The sequence below is a fragment of the Harmonia axyridis genome, chromosome X, assembly GCF_914767665.1.
Source record: "Harmonia axyridis chromosome X, icHarAxyr1.1, whole genome shotgun sequence".
Lineage (NCBI taxonomy): Eukaryota > Metazoa > Arthropoda > Insecta > Coleoptera > Coccinellidae > Harmonia > Harmonia axyridis.
In genome coordinates, this window is record NC_059508.1 from 15,807,204 (window position 1) to 15,828,480 (window position 21,277).

General features: G+C 33.8%; 1 protein-coding gene across 1 annotated transcript; it reads right to left on the bottom strand.

Moving 5' to 3' along the window:
• Nucleotides 1-1,995: 1,995 nt before the first annotated feature.
• Nucleotides 1,996-10,073, bottom strand: LOC123686240 (oxysterol-binding protein-related protein 2). Its single transcript, XM_045626258.1, has 7 exons — nt 9,093-10,073; nt 7,415-7,894; nt 6,951-7,148; nt 5,395-5,614; nt 5,210-5,335; nt 3,659-3,876; nt 1,996-2,857 (listed from the first exon to the last, which is right to left on the bottom strand). Exons 1-7 carry the CDS (start codon nt 9,116-9,118, stop codon nt 2,755-2,757), a joined length of 1,371 nt encoding a protein of 456 aa, XP_045482214.1. The 5' UTR covers nt 9,119-10,073; the 3' UTR covers nt 1,996-2,754.
• Nucleotides 10,074-21,277: the final 11,204 nt, after the last annotated feature.

The window sequence follows — 21,277 nt, forward strand, 5'->3', positions numbered from 1 at the left end:
TTTTTTTAAGTAAAATACTACGGTGAAATTTGTTTCTCATCATTGAATGGTTTGTGTGTAACGAAAAAAAAATTTTTTTCTCTATTAAATATTTCTAGCGAAGTTTTTCTCCAAAACAATTGAATTTCCACATTTCTTTCTCCAACAAGAACAATAGCTCATCCCACGAAGAGAGTTTTCGGATGAAAAATCTGTCTACGTTAAGATTGATTTCAACGCACTCTATCAAATGTACAATTGTTGTTGAATGTTCAACAGTAAAAATTATATCAAGAATATGATCTTAGTGACAAAAAGGCTCTACAAAAGACATTCATATAGGGTGAGTCTCTAACCTGAACTCTTAGGTAAATATATTGTTCTACAAAATCAATATGAGCACGTACTATTCATTATTACTATGTTTATACAGGGTGTCCCGGGAAGAATGCGACAAACGGATACCATGAATTAAAGTCATACAGGAGGACCCGTATCAAGAGGTTTCAATCGCCTGAGTGCCTTCGTTGGGCATATACAGGGTGATGTTCATCTTATGATTGAAATTTTACAGTTCGATAACTCTTTAACTAATCGACCGAATAATTTCAAATTTTGAAGTTTTGTCACCCTTTCCTATCGCCTTCCTTCAATATTTCTGAATTCGAGTAAATCAGATCCGGACTAGCAAATTTCAGACTTTTTCTATTTTCGTGAATATTGGATCACCCTGTACGTGAACATTATGATTTTTTTCCGTTTTCGGAACTACAAAGAATCAATTCATTATAAAAATTCTAAATCTCTGCTTGGCACGGTCATACAGGGTGATCAAATAACATTTCCTTATGAGTAAAATTTTTTTAGTTCAATAACTCTTCAAGAAATCCACCTAATAATTTAAATTTTTCATGTTTTGTCGCCCTTTACTATCGCCTTCCTTCAAAATTTCTGAAATCGAGTAAATCATATCCGGACTAGGAAAATTTAAGACCTTTTCTATTTTCTTGAATATTGAATCACTCTGTATGTAGATATCCTGATTAGTTTTCGTAACCACAAAGAATTAATTCATAATGAAAATTTTTAATCTCTGCTTGGCGCCATCATTCAGGGTGATCAATAAACATTTCTTTATAAAAGAAATTTCATAGTTCAAGATATCTGGAATTTATCGGTAGAGTTATTTCGAAAATTGAAGTTCTTCCACCCTTCACGAATGTCTCACCTAAATTTTCCTCAAATTATTTAAGAAAATTTTTAATCAACAAACTGGATAAAGAATAGAACAAAAACAGCAAATAAATTGAAAATATTTGATCTTGAAAACAATGAATCAAAAAAAAAATATTTTCAGTTCAGCAGATATTGTTCAAAATGATATTCCTCCATTTTAATGCATTTTTGAGCACGTTGATATGATATAATTGTTTCACAGATTTTGCTTCTTCTTCTTATTCTTATTCGGTTGAATCGGTTGTACTTCTTTCATGAGGGAATGTTTATTGGTCACCCTGTATGACGGTGGCAATATTCACGAAAATAGAAAAAGTCTAAAATTTTGTTAGTCCGGATCTGATTTATTAGATTTCAGAAATATTGAAGGAAGGCGATAGTAAAGGGCGACAAAACTTGAAAAATTGAAATTATTCGGTGGATTTGTCGAAGAGTTATTGAACTAAAAAAATTTCACTCATAAGGGAATATTTATTGCTCACCCTGTATGACCGTGCCAAGCAGAAATTTAGAATTTTTATAATGAATTGATTCTTTGTGGTCCCGAAAATGGAAAAAAATCTTAATGTTCACGTACAGGGTGATCCAATATTCACGAAAATAGAAAAAGTCTGAAATTTGCTAGTCCGGATCTGATTTACTCGAATTCAGAAATATTGAAGGAAGGCGACAGGAAAGGGTGACAAAACTTCAAAATTTGAAATTATTCGGTCGATTAAATAAAGAGTTATTGAACTGTAAAGTTTCACTCATAAGATGAACATCACCCTGTATATCCCCAACGAAGGCACTCAGGCGATTGAAACCTCTTGATACGGGACCTTCCTGATGAATTTAATTCATGTTATTCGTTTGTCGCATTCTTCTCGGGACACCCTGTATAATCTTTACTATTCAAAAATACATCATTTATTTTGATGCACGACTTATTGTAAGTATAAGGCGAAAAATTAGTATTGTGGGTTATTTTCATATTGTCAAAAGAAGGAAGAAACAGATGTTCTACTATTTATAGTTACTCAGAGAAATTCTTATTAATATTGAGGTTGAAGAGTTTAGGTAATCTCGAACTTCCCTCTTATCTCTTCAAAGAAAAAAAACTATCAATATTCCTGATAGGGTTTATAGAAAAGACGAATTATTTTAGAATTCGTTTTATACGAAAAGATAATTGCCAAATTTAGTTCCTTCGGATAGTTTTTCACCACCTCGAATCAATAGGTAGTTAATGATGTTCAAATGTTCTGAATAACATCATATCACATATACATAAGTGTCACAATTTTCTTATATTATTTGAATGCGATAACATTTAGATTCTAAACAATATCTTTATGGTTTTAATTTTGTTTCGTAACTATTTTTTTTTTCAAACTTGTTATGCCTCCAAGTAGTAGGCTCACCCTGAATGTATAACACAAGAAGTAAATTGGATTTATCATCAAATCCTTAGGTGCGTTTGAGATCTAACCTACAATCTTCTAATGAAAAATCATTCCATGTTTTCTAGACTTTCTGAAAGCGTTGATCATCCTGAATTCAAAATATGTCGATGTTGTCTTTATATTGTCTATCCCAGTATCCACCATTGTATATCCAGTCCTCTTGTTTTGTGTAGGGGTTGATCTCATTTTTGAACCACCTGAAACAGGAAACATCTAGAAAGAGGAAATGGTCACCTGACATTTATTCATGGATAATTTTTTGAATTAGCCTCAATGTTGATGAGTGCAATAGTTGTGAATGATTCTATTATTTACACTTCATCTTGTATCATAAAGCTAGTATGAAAAATTCAGAAAGAATTTAAAAAAATAACCGATATTTCGGTGGCAACAGATTTCACCGAGTTTAGATTGACAATTTCAAGCTTCATGCCAAATTTTATATTTGATTTATTAAATTCCCTTCCTTAGATACTTATATTTGATATATACTGGGCGTGCCATTTGAAATAAGGAAGTAGTTTACTATTTCCGGTATAACCGGAAGTTGTAGTAGCGATCTGAAAATATTTTAGTAAGAAAAATTATTGTCTCAAACCCCAATATGCAAATTTTCAGCTCAAAATTATGATCAGTTCTCCATGAACGTCCAATAGGCCATCCCGGTGAATCACCCTGTATCTTGGTTTATCTTCGAGATATTGGAAAAATTCTGAACCGTTTTTTTCAGTTATTTTTATGGTTTATATGATACTCACAGATCATAGAAATCAATTACCGTTCCTGAGATAAATAGGTGAGTTTGTGATTCTTAAATGGGACACCCTATATTTTTCAACGCAGTTTTTTTAACATTCCGTTATCGGTTTCTCGAAAATGTCATCCATTTTAAAGACATGGAGTTAAAGTCTTACAGTTCCCGAGGTGCTTTCATTGAGCATAGAATTTGGGACATCCTGTACAGTGAAAATTTGTGAAAACCAATATATTCGACTTACCCCGGAGCCCAATCATTACTTTTCTTGCTTTTCCTATGCTTATTCGCACTTCTCTGTTTTTCTTCCAACCTTGTCTTCTCTATGGCTGCACCATCTATATCACCTTGTTCCAGTTTTCTTATATCTGGCCTTAGGCGTGAGTCTGAAGGGCATAAATATTTGTCCATTCCTTGTTCAATTTCATTCAAAGACATGGCGAACTCTGTGAATTGATAATACTACAAAAAAACTATGTCCACCTATTCATACCATCGTATACGTTTTCGTTCACTTTTTTGAAACATATGGAGAAACTCAACATTTCGAAGATTAATACGATGTCGAATAATAATAATAATAATAATAAACTTTATTTGCAGATAATATACAACAGAAATAACCAATCAATCAAAAAACATACTTCTATATATCCTATAATTTTATCTGCAAAAAGGAGACTTACGACAGTAAGACTGTTTATATGTAAGCTCCCAAAAGTTCACCAAGAACAAAAAAAAGATTCCAGCACTGAGCATATAGTTGGATACATTGAGAAAAAAAAAATTTTTATTAATCTTCGCTAGAGAGTTGGTAAATAATTACCAAAACTCATAATTAATTTATTCATCACAGCTACCTAACTGGATCTTCATAATAATTTGGATTTTCCTGAGAATTAACTTCTATAGAGAGCTGTTTGAATTTTCTTCTCGAAATCGATTACAGATACGACAAAACTACAGAAAACCAAAAAGTGTAGTACTGAACCAGAGTTTCTTTTTAAATTTTTCTAAACTACAAGTGGTTCACAATAAAATAATTCTGGAGGAATGAAGCGGGCATTCTTCCAAAAAAAATTCAGCCTATATCTTTGAATTCAAAATTAGGATATCAGATGATGAAATCTTTAAATGAGAATATCTAGTCCAATTCAAGTTAAATATCTTGTAAAGAGAAGGTGCTAATAATCCGAGAAATCTGTCATTTTCATTCGTACCTCCAATATAGGAACACCCTGTAGATAAAGTGAATTTAAAACTGTCTTCACAAATAAATTGCAATTTGAATGAAACACAATAAATTGTACAACACAGCCCAGACAATTTTTCGATGCGAATTACTTGGTTCAGTTCTTTGATAACAACAGTATTGAAATTTTGTGACGAAAATGATACAAACAACCGAAAACAACGGGTAAGTAGATCGATGACGAATGCAAAAATAACAGATGGCAAATAAGGGGAGATGCCGAGAAAGCGGATAGATAAAGGGAAATGATAAACCTCGGACAAAGACGAGCTTGTAGTGCAATAAAAGTACCCATCGTAAAAGCGATAATAAACTCATAAACCGTTAAGGGGTCCGATTTTTTACTGACGTGTCGATTTCAAAGGAAAGTAAAATGATTATTGGTTCATTTCATGGAAAAATTTTCTTTCTTCGTCTTTGCGAGATTTCATATTTTGAAAATCTTGGAGGTTAATTAACCCCAGCCCTTCCATTTCTACGCCCTTGGTCGAATGCTTCTTTGCATGTTTCAAATAAGCTGACGAAAACGCAATTCAAACTTACATCACCGCTCTGAAGAGGCCTAGGTTTCACCTGCCAAATCATTATTGAGTTGGGGATGTCCAAAGAATAGGAAGACTCGCTTTTCGGTACACTAGTAGAATCAGTTAAATTAGACTCGTCAACGCTCTGTAAAAAAAACAATTTCTTATTAAGTGGGACTCAAAACAATTTTTTTATATCATTACCTCTTGAAGAGAAATAGATTTGAATGGACTAACTTTAAGACTATTGAGCTTTTGTAGGACTTTTTTTGAGGTATGACATGGGGAGTTATTAGGGCTCTTACTCCTCTCATCCTTCTTAGACTTATGTGACGTTTCTTTCATGTATTCCTCATAATTTGAGTAATCTGTAGATTTTATGAATTCAGTCCATTTACCGTAGATGAAATATAATTTCTGGTTGCTAAAAGTTAACAGAAACCATTAGTAATTCCAACAGACAATCCTAAACAGACCGCATCAATATAAACCAGGATTCAGGAAAACAAATATGAAAAAATGGCAATCATGAGAATTATGTATGACCAAGGGCGTAGATGTTTTTTCCTTGGGAGGGTTATCGAAAAAAAAATATTTTGACAACATTGTTTACTCATCTATAATGTGAGAAAAATAGGTTTGTTAACGAAGTTTGAACCAAATTACTCGAAATAATTTTTTTTTATTATCAAATCGTTTGTTCCTATCTATTACTGGGTGTTCCTGAGATTCCTTGGAAAATTTTTAGAATACAATGGCCCATAAATATAAGCCCACAAACTCTTTGATTTCGAGATACAGAGTGTTTCTTGTAGTCCTACTCTCTTGAGATGCTTAACCACTTCATCGAATCTTTATTAATTTTCGCTACAGAGTTGGTAAATAAGTACCAAAACTTATGCTTAATTTATTTATCACAGTTACCTAACTGGAACTTCATAACAATTTGGATTTTCCTGAGAATTCCTGATAATAGAGAGCTGTTTGAATTTTTTTCTCGAGATCGATTCCAGATACGACAAAGCTACAACAAACCAAAAAGTGTAGTACTAGACCAGAGTTTCTTTTTAAATTTTTCTAAACTACCAGTGGTTCACAAAAAAATTATTCTGGAGGAAAGAAGCGGGCACCCTTCCAAAAAAATTCACCCTGTAGATTTGCATTCAAAATCAGGATATCACATGATGAAAACTTTAAATTGGAATATCTATGCCAATTCAAGTTGAATATCTTGTAAAGGAAAGGTGCTATGAGAGGAAAACTTGAACTTTAACACCTGTATCTCAAAAACAAAGCGTTTGCGGACTCATGTTATAGAACTTTTTTCTAGAAATGATCCGAGAAAACTTTCATTTTTATTTGTACCTCAAATTTAGGAACACCCTGTAGATATAGTTAATTCAAAACTGATGTCTTCACAAATGAATTACAATTTGAATGAAACACAATAATTTGTACAACATAGCCCAGATAATTTCTCGATGCGAATTACTCAGTTCAGTTCTTTGAAATATTCATATTGAAATTTTGTGTCCAGAATGATATATTTTGCCTATTCGTGAAGTTACAGAAAATGGGGTATAATGAACAAACTATCTGTAGATGTTCTACAGCGCAGAAGTATAAAATTTCTAAATGTTAGAAGAATAAGAAGAAGAAGAATATTTCAAAGAATATTTCAAAAATTAAAAATTTCGGTAGCTTCACAACAAAAATTATTTCGAGTTAGATTTATTCTAAAATCCTTCGATACTACTCACTTCTCATCAGAAATATATCCCTCTACCCTGTGGAGATCCTTGTTGTTAGATCCAGCTGATTTGAATGTAAGATGTGCTTTGTGACCTGTAGCGTGATTAGTAATCTCCATCTCTCCGCATTGTTCCATCCATAGTTTACCAACGATAATATTGTGCACATAGCAATGAACATTGCTCCAAGTATATGCTTCTTGGAATCTAAAAAACAACTCATATACTGAAGAAAAGAAATGGAGAAATTCTATTTTGTATTCATTCTTCTTTTATCGGTAATAGTCAGAACATTAAACTCTGACCAATCAATAAATTAGGAAAACCAAACATTCATCAATTTAGAAATGAAGAATAAAAAACAAAAAAGGGAAAAGCAGGAGTAGTATGTTACTACAATGTTATCTTCCAGTATTTGTCCTAATAAACTCCCCTAAAAATGGAGCAAAAATGTTGAGAAATTATTAACTTACTTGGGAAATTCCACAGTGACGGTTCCTTTGGGTTGTATTTCCACACTTTTGCCCCAATACTTCAATTTTGGGTGAATAGAACCATGAAAAATCCAGTCGTCTTCATGTTCAGCATGAAACGCTGAGATTGGTGGATGATGGCTCACTTGCTCACAAATAATTCTGAATTCCTCCCTCTCCAGTTCATACGTTTCCCCTAGCAATGGGTTGAAGGGCTTTCCTAACCTTTCCCAATTAGAAGCTAGAGCGCTCACAGCGAACCCAATAACATATTGCATTCTGGATATAGGGTTGGGTTGCTGAGAGCCCAGTCTTAGGAGATGTGCGTACTCCATATATTCAGTAAGTCTTTGGAGGAAGCTCAGTGGTTCGTTAAATACTACAGGCATCGTTATTTTGCTCAGTTCTTTTCCAATACAGTTTTTTAATACAGACCATATGTTGTAATCATGGGGGTACATAGGAACTGGTAACACTTGCCTGGAATATGAAGTCAATGCTTTTCACTTTCATCTAAAAAGAGCTGAGCCTATTCAGGGGAAAAGATACAATAACAAAGCAAATAAGAACACAACCATTCATTTCAACTTGCTTGAGCACAAGCTTATGATTTGCAGATGCCAAGGAAGCTGAAACATTATCAATGTATATGTTTTTCACATCTCTGAGGAATTATTACTGAAGGAATAGTATGAAAGCTCTTCCAATTGTATTTAGAACACTACAGAATTGTAAAAAAGATTTGGTGCTCAAACCAATTGAACATCTAGTCTTCCAACTACCAAAGACTGAAAATAATAAATGGAAGGAAGCTCGAAGGACACCAGTATCTAGAGACATGTTGGCATTACCTGGAAGTGTGATGGAAAAGTTAACAAGAAGAAGATAAGAGAATCTGTTCATCTGCGATAAATATCTATTTTTCAATTATTCCCAAAAATATACAAGAAATTCAGCTTCAGAAAGTAGGTACTTCAACAAAATCATGAAGAAAAGAAGACAACAGATACCGTGTTCATCCATGCATTGAAAAAAACATTTGAAGAGAATAATTTATTATAACCATGTCCAAGATGGCGAATACCTGGAATATTTGGTGGCTCTTGAAATACCTCAGAGAATAAAATGATTATAAGATGATCAAATCCAAACCAAGAATACTACTTACAGCAAGAAATATTTATTTGGGTTTGGTCACTTTGGAGAAATTCAACTATCTGTTAAGTTTCCAAATAACTCTGAAGTTCCCCAGGAATTTTAGCTAAATTGATTGATTGATATTTCGTTATAACTGCATTTCGACTAATTATGTCGAAGCTGCAACAAAGTGTGAATCAATTGTGAATATACCTTTCAGTAAATTCAAGTGCTTCATAGCTGATATGACATATATGCATTAATCATTTTGCTCAGCAAAACCAAAACATATGTTTCCAAATATTCCACATATTGAAATCAATCTCAACAGTTTTGAACTGAAAGGAAATCAAGAATGTGATGTATCAGCATCTCTGGAATTCGCTAAATATATTTCAATCATCATTCAGAATTCATGATATCTAAGCAAACAACTCCCGTGAAAATGGGTCAATTATATTTATGAGCAGAACTTGACATTGACCTCATATCGAGATCTGAACGATTCAAACATCTACCTACGAATTATCAATATTCTCACCTATATTCTTTTTTTCCTTTTTCCATTCTGAAGAAGTCCAAGATGTGAAACAAATTCGATTTTCCTTCTCACAGAACATTCGATACAGATTTTCCTTTAGTGCGTCTTCAATTTATTTTGGTCTACAAAAAAAAAGCAGCACAACAAGCCTTTGAAAGAAGCAACAACACAAACACTTGATCAGATGCAGATCTAAGGATCCAATTCGCTTCTTGTGATCACTCTGTGGGAGGGTTGTTTCAACAATCAAGGACTCGTTGAATTACACATTGTTGGTTCAGGATAAATAAATTTGGGCTAGCTTCTAGAATCGATTAACACACCCCTGGCGTGTTGAACAAGGAAACCTCAACAACAACGAAGCGTGGGTTCACTTTGCGCATGTCACATTTCCTGGGATTAAAGGATATTGTGAAGGAATTCATCGATTTTACCCGAAGCTGTCTGTAGCCTAGAGATTTCGTTCACTTGAGCAGAAATGATTCAGGACCTGTTGTACCTAATTATCTTGATTCAACACCTAAACAAGGTCATCCACGTGGCTTCTTTTTCGAATGCATGTTTCTCTCGCTGCTATTGCAAAATTTACTGCCATTTCAGGCAACCTCCTTCTATTTCAAAGTAAGATTAAACTGTAACAAGCCAATTGAAAGAACCCCGGTCTACCATAGTAAAATACATTTTTTTTGTCAAAATTCGATTTTATTACTCAACATAATTGCCTTCGACAGCGACACAGTGATTATAGCGATCTCCCAACTTTTCGATAACATTTTTGTAGTACGATTTGTCTTTAGCTTCAAAATAGGCTTCAGTTCCGGCGATTACTTCTTCATTGGCGCTAACTTTCTTTCCAGCGAGTATCCTTTTGAGGTCTGTGAACCGGAAAAAGTCGCTGGGGGCCAGATCTGGCGAATACGGTGGATGCAGAAGCAATTCGAAGCCAAATTCATGCAATTTTGCCATTGTTTTCATTGATTTGTAACACGGTGCATTGTCTTGATGAAACAGCACCTTTTTTTTTTCTTCAAATGGGTTGGTTTTTTAAGGATTTCATCCTTCAAACATCCTTCAAACGTTATATAATAATCGCTGTTGATGGTCTGGCCTTTTTTAGGTAATCAATGAATATTATAGCTTGGGCATCCCAGAATACTGCTGCCATAACCTTGCTAGCTGACTGTTGTGTTCTTCCTCGCTTTGGATTCGATTCATCGTGTGCAGTCCACTCAGCTGACTGTCGATTGGACTCCGGAGTGGAATGATGAAGCCATGTTTCATCCATTGTCACATATGAAAGCAAAAATTCAGGTTTATTGCACTTAAACAGCTTTAAACACTGCTCAGAATCATTAACACGTTGTTGCTTTTGATCAATTGGGATTATATAGGTAAAAAACCGGAATTTTCGAACAAAAAATGGATGGATTTCCAGAGGCTGAAATTTCTCTTGGACGTGAACTACGCCCATGAAACCTTACTATGTTTTATATCAGAACTAGATGTTCAAAAAACGTTTGTATTTCATATATTATAGGCAAAAATCTGAAATTTCCAAACAAAAAATTGATAATTTTTCCGGAGCTGTCACTTCTTCTGGACGAGGGCTACTCTTTTGAAACCTCACTATGTTTTAGAGCGGAACTTGAAGTTTGAAAAACATTTTATTTGAGGGGTCTGTGACGAATAATTCGGGAGATATAACGATTTTTAGAGGCAAATTCAATTTTTTCCCAAATTTCGAGATCAAATTTCCTCTAAACCGGGAGCTTTACGAAGAATCAGTGAGCGATGCCATAATTGACGATCTCTGATTAGCTGAATTCCAATCTCACCTGAAAAATTTGTTGTCCAAAAATTTTCTTAAAATTTTCCATACCTGACCCTTAGAAAATTTTCAAAAAAATAAAAGTTCCTCCATGGGAATATTGTATCATTTTATTGATCGATTTGACTATGTAGATTACGAAAATGCTTGCAGTTGGGCGATCAGTACATTATTTCATGAATTATAGGCAAAAATCTGAAATTTCCAAACAAAAAATTGATAATTTTTCCGGAGCTGTCATTTCTTCTGGACGAGGGCTACTCTTTTGAAACCTCACTATGTTTTAGAGCGGAACTTGAAGTTTGAAAAACGTTTTATTTGAGGGGTCTGTGACGAATAATTCGGGAGATATAACGATTTTTAGAGGCAAATTCAATTTTTTCCCAAATTTCGAGTTCAAATTTCCTCTAAACCGGGAGCTTTACGAAGAATCGGTGAGCGATGCCATAATTGACGATCTCTGATTAGCTGAATTCCGATCTCACCTGAAAAATTTTTTGTCCAAAAATTTTCGTAAAATTTTCCATACCTGACCCTTAGAAAATTTTCAAAAAAATAAAAGTTCCTCCAAGGGAATATTGTATCATTTTATTGATCGATTTGACTATGTAGATTACGAAAATGCTTGCAGTTGGGCGATCAGTACATTATTTCATAAATTATAGGCAAAAATCTGAAATTTCCAAAGAAAAAATTGATAATTTTTCCGAAGCTGTCACTTCTTCTGGACGAGGGCTACGCACTTGAAACTCCACTATGTTTTAGAGCGGAACTTGAAGTTTGAAAACGTTTTTATTTGAGGGATCTGTGACGAATAATTCGGGAGATATAACGATTTTTAGAGGCAAATTCAATTTTTTCCATAATTTCGAGTTCGAATTTCTTCAAAACTGTGAGGTCTGCGCAAAATCGGTGAGCGATGCCATAATTGACGATCTCTGATAAGCCGAATTTCGATCTCACCTGAAAATGTTTTTGTCCAAAAATTTTCGTAAAATTTTCTATACCTGACCCTTAAAAATTTTTTGAAAAATAAAAGTTCTTTCATGGGAATATTGTGTCATTTTATTGATTGATTCGACTATGTAGATCACGAAAATGCTTGCAGTTTGGCGATAAGTACATTATTTCAGAAATTATTGCTGAAAAACCGGAATTTTCGAACAAAAAAATGGATGAATTTCCCGAAGCTGAAACTTCTTCTGGACTTGAGCTACGCCCATGAAACCTCACTATGTTATAGATCAGAACTAGATGTTCAAAAAACGTTTTTGTTTGAGGGGTCTGTAACGAATACTTTAGGAGATATAACGATTTTTAGAGGCAAATTCAATTTTTTCCATAATTTCGAGTTCGAATTTCTTCAAAACTGTGAGGTCTGCGCAAAATCGGTGAGCGGTGCCAAAATTGACAATCCCTGATTAGCCGAAATTCGATCTCACCTGAAAATGTTTTTGTTCAAAAATTTTCGTAAAATTTTCTATACCTGACCCTTAAAAATTTTTTGAAAAATAAAAGTTCTTTCATGGGAATATTGTGTCATTTTATTGATTGATTCGACTATGTAGATCACGAAAATGCTTGCAGTTTGGCGATAAGTACATTATTTCAGAAATTATTGCTGAAAAACCGGAATTTTCGAACAAAAAAATGGATGAATTTCCCGAAGCTGAAACTTCTTCTGGACTTGAGCTACGCCCATGAAACCTCACTATGTTATAGATCAGAACTAGATGTTCAAAAAACGTTTTTGTTTGAGGGGTCTGTAACGAATACTTTAGGAGATATAACGATTTTTAGAGGCAAATTCAATTTTTTCCATAATTTCGAGTTCGAATTTCTTCAAAACTGTGAGGTCTGCGCGAAATCGGTGAGCGGTGCCAAAATTGACGATCCTTGATTAGCCGAAATTCGATCTCACCTGAAAATATTTTTGTCCAAAAATTTTCGTAAAATTTTCTATACCTGACCCTTAAAAATTTTTTGAAAAATAAAAGTTCTTTCATGGGAATATTGTGTCATTTTATTGATTGATTCGACTATGTAGATCACGAAAATGCTTGCAGTTGTGCGGTCAGTACATTATTTCACAAATTATTGCTGAAAAACCGGAATTTTCGAACAAAAAAATGGATGAATTTCCCGAAGCTGAAACTTCTTCTGGACTTGAGCTACGCCCATGAAACCTCACTATGTTATAGATCAGAACTAGATGTTCAAAAAACGTTTTTGTTTGAGGGGTCTGTAACGAATACTTTAGGAGATATAACGATTTTTAGAGGCAAATTCAATTTTTTCCATAATTTCGAGTTCGAATTTCTTCAAAACTGTGAGGTCTGCGCAAAATCGGTGAGCGGTGCCAAAATTGACGATCCCTGATTAGCCGAAATTCGATCTCACCTGAAAATGTTTTTGTTCAAAAATTTTCGTAAAATTTTCTATACCTGACCCTTAAAAATTTTTTGAAAAATAAAAGTTCTTTCATGGGAATATTGTGTCATTTTCTTGATTGATTCGACTATGTAGATCACGAAAATGCTTGCAGTTGTGCGGTCAGTACATTATTTCACAAATTATTGCTGAAAAACCGGAATTTTCGAACAAAAAAATGGATGAATTTCCCGGAGCTGAAACTTCTTCTGGACTTGAGCTACGCCCATGAAACCTCACTATGTTATAGATCAGAACTAGATGTTCAAAAAACGTTTTTGTTTGAGGGGTCTGTAACGAATACTTTAGGAGATATAACGATTTTTAGAGGCAAATTCAATTTTTTCCATAATTTCGAGTTCGAATTTCTTCAAAACTGTGAGGTCTGCGCAAAATCGGTGAGCGGTGCCAAAATTGACGATCCCTGATTAGCCGAAATTCGATCTCACCTGAAAATGTTTTTGTCCAAAAATTTTCGTAAAATTTTCTATACCTGACCCTTAAAAATTTTTTGAAAAATAAAAGTTCTTTCATGGGAATATTGTGTCATTTTATTGATTGATTCGACTATGTAGATCACGAAAATGCTTGCAGTTGTGCGGTCAGTACATTATTTCACAAATTATTGCTGAAAAACCGGAATTTTCAAACAAAAAAATGGATGAATTTCCCGAAGCTGAAACTTCTTCTGGACTTGAGCTACGCCCATGAAACCTCACTATGTTATAGATCAGAACTAGATGTTCGAAAAACGTTTTTGTTTGAGGGGTCTGTAACGAATACTTTAGGAGATATAACGATTTTTAGAGGCAAATTCAATTTTTTCCATAATTTCGAGTTCGAATTTCATCAAAACTGTGAGGTCTGCGCAAAATCGGTGAGCGGTGCCAAAATTGACGATCCCTGATTAGCCGAAATTCGATCTCACCTGAAAATGTTTTTGTCCAAAAATTTTCGTAAAATTTTCTATACCTGACCCTTAAAAATTTTTTGAAAAATAAAAGTTCTTTCATGGGAATATTGTGTCATTTTATTGATTGATTCGACTATGTAGATCACGAAAATGCTTGCAGTTGTGCGATAAGTACATTATTTCAGAAATTATTGCTGAAAAACCGGAATTTTCGAACAAAAAAATGGATGAATTTCCCGAAGCTGAAACTTCTTCTGGACTTGAGCTACGCCCATGAAACCTCACTATGTTATAGATCAGAACTAGATGTTCAAAAAACGTTTTTGTTTGAGGGGTCTGTAACGAATACTTTAGGAGATATAACGATTTTTAGAGGCAAATTCAATTTTTTCCATAATTTCGAGTTCGAATTTCTTCAAAACTGTGAGGTCTGCGCAAAATCGGTGAGCGGTGCCAAAATTGACAATCCCTGATTAGCCGAAATTCGATCTCACCTGAAAATGTTTTTGTTCAAAAATTTTCGTAAAATTTTCTATACCTGACCCTTAAAAATTTTTTGAAAAATAAAAGTTCTTTCATGGGAATATTGTGTCATTTTATTGATTGATTCGACTATGTAGATCACGAAAATGCTTGCATTTTGGCGATAAGTACATTATTTCAGAAATTATTGCTGAAAAACCGGAATTTTCGAACAAAAAAATGGATGAATTTCCCGAAGCTGAAACTTCTTCTGGACTTGAGCTACGCCCATGAAACCTCACTATGTTATAGATCAGAACTAGATGTTCAAAAAACGTTTTTGTTTGAGGGGTCTGTAACGAATACTTTAGGAGATAGGTATAACGATTTTTAGAGGCAAATTCAATTTTTTCCATAATTTCGAGTTCGAATTTCTTCAAAACTGTGAGGTCTGCGCAAAATCGGTGAGCGGTGCCAAAATTGACGATCCTTGATTAGCCGAAATTCGATCTCACCTGAAAATGTTTTTGTCCAAAAATTTTCGTAAAATTTTCTATACCTGACCCTTAAAAATTTTTTGAAAAATAAAAGTTCTTTCATGGGAATATTGTGTCATTTTATTGATTGATTCGACTATGTAGATCACGAAAATGCTTGCAGTTGTGCGGTCAGTACATTATTTCACAAATTATTGCTGAAAAACCGGAATTTTCGAACAAAAAAATGGATGAATTTCCCGAAGCTGAAACTTCTTCTGGACTTGAGCTACGCCCATGAAACCTCACTATGTTATAGATCAGAACTAGATGTTCAAAAAACGTTTTTGTTTGAGGGGTCTGTAACGAATACTTTAGGAGATATAACGATTTTTAGAGGCAAATTCAATTTTTTCCATAATTTCGAGTTCGAATTTCTTCAAAACTGTGAGGTCTGCGCAAAATCGGTGAGCGGTGCCAAAATTGACGATCCCTGATTAGCCGAAATTCGATCTCACCTGAAAATGTTTTTGTTCAAAAATTTTCGTAAAATTTTCTATACCTGACCCTTAAAAATTTTTTGAAAAATAAAAGTTCTTTCATGGGAATATTGTGTCATTTTATTGATTGATTCGACTATGTAGATCACGAAAATGCTTGCAGTTTGGCGAGAAGTACATTATTTCAGAAATTATTGCTGAAAAACCGGAATTTTCGAACAAAAAAATGGATGAATTTCCCGAAGCTGAAACTTCTTCTGGACTTGAGCTACGCCCATGAAACCTCACTATGTTATAGATCAGAACTAGATGTTCGAAAAACGTTTTTGTTTGAGGGGTCTGTAACGAATACTTTAGGAGATATAACGATTTTTAGAGGCAAATTCAATTTTTTCCATAATTTCGAGTTCGAATTTCTTCAAAACTGTGAGGTCTGCGCAAAATCGGTGAGCGGTGCCAAAATTGACGATCCCTGATTAGCCGAAATTCGATCTCACCTGAAAATGTTTTTGTCCAAAAATTTTCGTAAAATTTTCTATACCTGACCCTTAAAAATTTTTTGAAAAATAAAAGTTCTTTCATGGGAATATTGTGTCATTTTATTGATTGATTCGACTATGTAGATCACGAAAATGCTTGCAGTTTGGCGAGAAGTACATTATTTCAGAAATTATTGCTGAAAAACCGGAATTTTCGAACAAAAAAATGGATGAATTTCCCGAAGCTGAAACTTCTTCTGGACTTGAGCTACGCCCATGAAACCTCACTATGTTATAGATCAGAACTAGATGTTCGAAAAACGTTTTTGTTTGAGGGGTCTGTAACGAATACTTTAGGAGATATAACGATTTTTAGAGGCAAATTCAATTTTTTCCATAATTTCGAGTTCGAATTTCTTCAAAACTGTGAGGTCTGCGCAAAATCGGTGAGCGGTGCCAAAATTGACAATCCCTGATTAGCCGAAATTCGATCTCACCTGAAAAAGTTTTTGTTCAAAAATTTTCGTAAAATTTTCTATACCCTTAAAAATTTTTTGAAAAATAAAAGTTCTTTCATGGGAATATTGTGTCATTTTATTGATTGATTCGACTATGTAGATCACGAAAATGCTTGCAGTTTGGCGATAAGTACATTATTTCAGAAATTATTGCTGAAAAACCGGAATTTTCGAACAAAAAAATTAATGAATTTCCCGAAGCTGAAACTTCTTCTGGACTTGAGCTACGCCCATGAAACCTCACTATGTTATAGATCAGAACTAGATGTTCAAAAAACGTTTTTGTTTGAGGGGTCTGTAACGAATACTTTAGGAGATATAACGATTTTTAGAGGCAAATTCAATTTTTTCCATAATTTCGAGTTCGAATTTCTTCAAAACTGTGAGGTCTGCGCAAAATCGGTGAGCGGTGCCAAAATTGACGATCCCTGATTAGCCGAAATTCGATCTCACCTGAAAATGTTTTTGTCCAAAAATTTTCGTAAAATTTTCTATACCTGACCCTTAAAAATTTTTTGAGAAATAAAAGTTCTTTCATGGGAATATTGTGTCATTTTATTGATTGATTCGACTATGTAGATCACGAAAATGCTTGCAGTTGTGCGATAAGTACATTATTTCAGAAATTATTGCTGAAAAACCGGAATTTTCGAACAAAAAAATGGATGAATTTCCCGAAGCTGAAACTTCTTCTGGACTTGAGCTACGCCCATGAAACCTCACTATGTTATAGATCAGAACTAGATGTTCAAAAAACGTTTTTGTTTGAGGGGTCTGTAACGAATACTTTAGGAGATATAACGATTTTTAGAGGCAAATTCAATTTTTTCCATAATTTCGAGTTCGAATTTCTTCAAAACTGTGAGGTCTGCGCAAAATCGGTGAGCGGTGCCAAAATTGACGATCCCTGATTAGCCGAAATTCGATCTCACCTGAAAATGTTTTTGTCCAAAAATTTTCGTAAAATTTTCTATACCTGACCCTTAAAAATTTTTTGAAAAATAAAAGTTCTTTCATGGGAATATTGTGTCATTTTATTGATTGATTCGACTATGTAGATCACGAAAATGCTTGCAGTTTGGCGATAAGTACATTATTTCAGAAATTATTGCTGAAAAACCGGAATTTTCGAACAAAAAAATGGATGAATTTCCCGAAGCTGAAACTTCTTCTGGACTTGAGCTACGCCCATGAAACCTCACTATGTTATAGATCAGAACTAGATGTTCAAAAAACGTTTTTGTTTGAGGGGTCTGTAACGAATACTTTAGGAGATATAACGATTTTTAGAGGCAAATTCAATTTTTTCCATAATTTCGAGTTCGAATTTCTTCAAAACTGTGAGGTCTGCGCAAAATCGGTGAGCGGTGCCAAAATTGACGATCCCTGATTAGCCGAAATTCGATCTCACCTGAAAATGTTTTTGTCCAAAAATTTTCGTAAAATTTTCTATACCTGACCCTTAAAAATTTTTTGAAAAATAAAAGTTCTTTCATGGGAATATTGTGTCATTTTATTGATTGATTCGACTATGTAGATCACGGAAATGCTTGCAGTTTGGCGATAAGTACATTATTTCAGAAATTATTGCTGAAAAACCGGAATTTTCGAACAAAAAAATGGATGAATTTCCCGAAGCTGAAACTTCTTCTGGACTTGAGCTACGCCCTTTGTTTTTAAACGTGGGTTTAGTGGATCGAATAACTGTTTTAACACTTTTATAATATAAGTTTTATTCTTAAACAGAACAGGAGAACAACGGCTTCCAAGTTTTTTTTTATTCAACTTATGACGTACTACTCATAGACAAGACAAGACTATATGCGGCTGCGCAATACATGTCATTGATACAATCATAGAATATGATCAGTGTTACCACTAGGATAAATTAACTTGCCATTGTTCCCTAAACATAATAACAACACTCCCCCTCAATGGTAAGTTACCCAAAAAAAATTTCTTAAAATACATTGCAGTTGATTGATATCTACTTAGGATACTTATGCTTATACATAGATCTGGGCGAGAGCATAACATGGCATACATTATAGAACCTATTGCTGCTCTACATCTTTCTTCAATTTCTATACTTTCAGAATTTTTGCGTTTAAGATCATCATGTCTAAAATTTGGTTCCATAGGGGTATTACAAGGTTTACAGTTTTCCATTTTAAAAATTTTCAACATTTTCTTTAGATATAAAGTTTGGTTGATTATGATTTCATTTTTCAATACATTTTGTGTGATGTGCATACCCAAAAAATAACTGATACCTCCTAAGTCTTTCATTTTAAAGTGTTGATTCAAAGTAACTTTTAGATCATCAACCTCTTTTTCATCTGATCCGGCAATTAATAGATCATCAACATAGATCAATACAAAAATCTTTGAACAGCCTGAAATTTTGTAGTAAATACAGTATTCATTTTGAGATCTTACAAAGTTCAATGTCATCATTAAATCATTAAATTTTTTATACCAATTTTTTGGTGAGGATCGTAATCCATATAAGGACTTCCTTAGCTTTGCAAATTTTCCTGTGTCAGTATTAAAACCTTTAGGTAATAAAATATATACATCATCATCTATTTCTCCATTTAAAAAAGCACTACATACATCAAGTTGATGTATCCTGAAATTTAAATTATTGCATATAGCTAAGAAAATTCTTACAGAAGTTAATTTCGCTACTGGACTATAAATATCGCCGTTTAATGGAATTGTCTGTTGAAAACCTTTTGCAACAAGTCTTGCTTTGAATTTCGTGACACTACCGAACTCGTCTTTCTTCCTCTTATACACCCATTTGCACTCTATGACAGGCCTTTTAACATCACTATCACACACTACTTCAAACGATTCATTTTCTTGCAACGATTTTACTTCCTCCTCCATTGCCTTCCTCCATTGCTCAGCCTCAACGCTTTTCATAGCATCTTCATAGCATGTTGGTTCGTCATCTTCTGTAACTGTCAACAACAAACTATCCAAATCCATTTCAAAATCTTCAAACCTTGGGTTTCCTCTTAAGTTTCTTCTCAGGTTATATCTTCCATTCACTATTTCTTCACTGATTTCTGGATCCAACTCTTCTTCATCGGTAATTGTCTCTTCATCGTGTACAATATTATCAATTTGGGTATCTTCTAACTCCAAGTCTTGATTTTCTTCAATATTACAGAATTCAGTTATTTTACCTTTTGTTTCTTGAACTTTTTCTGGTAGGAATATTACATCCCTCTGTATGACAACCTTGTTTTTATCAGGTAAATACACTCTAAATCCCTTTGTGTCTTCTCCATAACCAAGGAAGTATCCTTGTTCATTTTTTGTGTCCCACTTCAATCTATTTTCCTTAGGTACTAGTACTGAAACTCTACTTCCAAAAATATTAAAATTTTCCATCTTATATTCCTTTTGATTCCATAATTCAAAAGGAGTTTTAAACTGAACAATGCTTGGACCAGAGCGATTCAGAACATATGTAGCGGTATTTATTGCTTCTGCCCAAAACATTTTTGTCAAATTTTTATTGCTATGTAACATTGTCCTGGCTGCTTCAACCAATGTTCGGTTTTCTCGTTCCGCCCTTCCATTTTGTTGGGGAGTATATACCACTGTGCGTTGGTGGCATATACCTCTGCTTTGCAGACATTCCGTTACCTGTTTGTTCACAAATTCTAAACCATTGTCTGTCCTCAAAACTTTCATCTTTGCACCAGTTTGCCTTTCTGCCATAGATATATAATTTTCAATTGCTTTTGCTACTTCAGATTTCTGCTTTAGGAAATAAACATGTCTATATGAGGTGTAGTCATCTTTAAATAATAAAAAATATCGAGCTCCTCCTAACGAAGGTGTTTCCATAGGACCACACACATCTGCATGAACTAGCTCTAAAGGTACAGTAGCTCGTGATTCACTATGTTGAAATTTTAATTTATGTTGTTTGCCCGATAAACAGTATTCACAAATAAATTCATTGTTTATATACTCAACATTCATTTTTTTAAGGAAATCTTTGATGTACTTAATATTTTGATGTGCTAATCTGTGATGCCAAGTCTCTAAATTTTCTATATTTTTAACTGTCATACATTCAGAAATATTATTAGTTAATTCATTTTCTATTTTGTTTTCATACATTTCCTTCTTGAACTGCATTTTATATAATTTATTCTGTCTTAGTGCCTGGGCTCTAATATTTCCATATTTATCAAAAAACTTACATGATGAATTATCAGATGACATGAAATATCCCTTATCAAGAGCACATCCAGCCGAGAATAAATTAAATTTTAGGTCAGGTATATACAAAACATTCGATAATGACGTTTCAATGAATTTTCTTCCATTATAGGACCACATTTTAATATTTCCATATCCTCTTACCTCCAATGTTTGCCCATTTCCAACTTGCACCATCCTAGGGGTTCGATCCTCGAACATTTTCTCGAACAAGCTTCTATCCCATGTCATATGTTCAGTGGCTCCCGAGTCAAGGTACCAATCACCTGATTTTACACCATCTGAATATACCATAAAAGCGTTGTGTTCCACTTCTTCTTTGACAGGATTC

Excerpts from the sequence above, each read along its gene's own strand:
- LOC123686240 (XM_045626258.1), bottom strand. The coding sequence starts at position 9,118 with ATGGAAAAAGGAAAAAAAGAATATAG. Across the intron at positions 7,149-7,414 it reads GTCACTGTGGAATTTCCCAA|ATTCCAAGAAGCATATACTT; the intron begins GTAAGTTAATAA and ends GTTGTTTTTTAG. Across the intron at positions 5,336-5,394 it reads AATCTATTTCTCTTCAAGAG|AGCGTTGACGAGTCTAATTT; the intron begins GTAATGATATAA and ends TTTTTTTTACAG.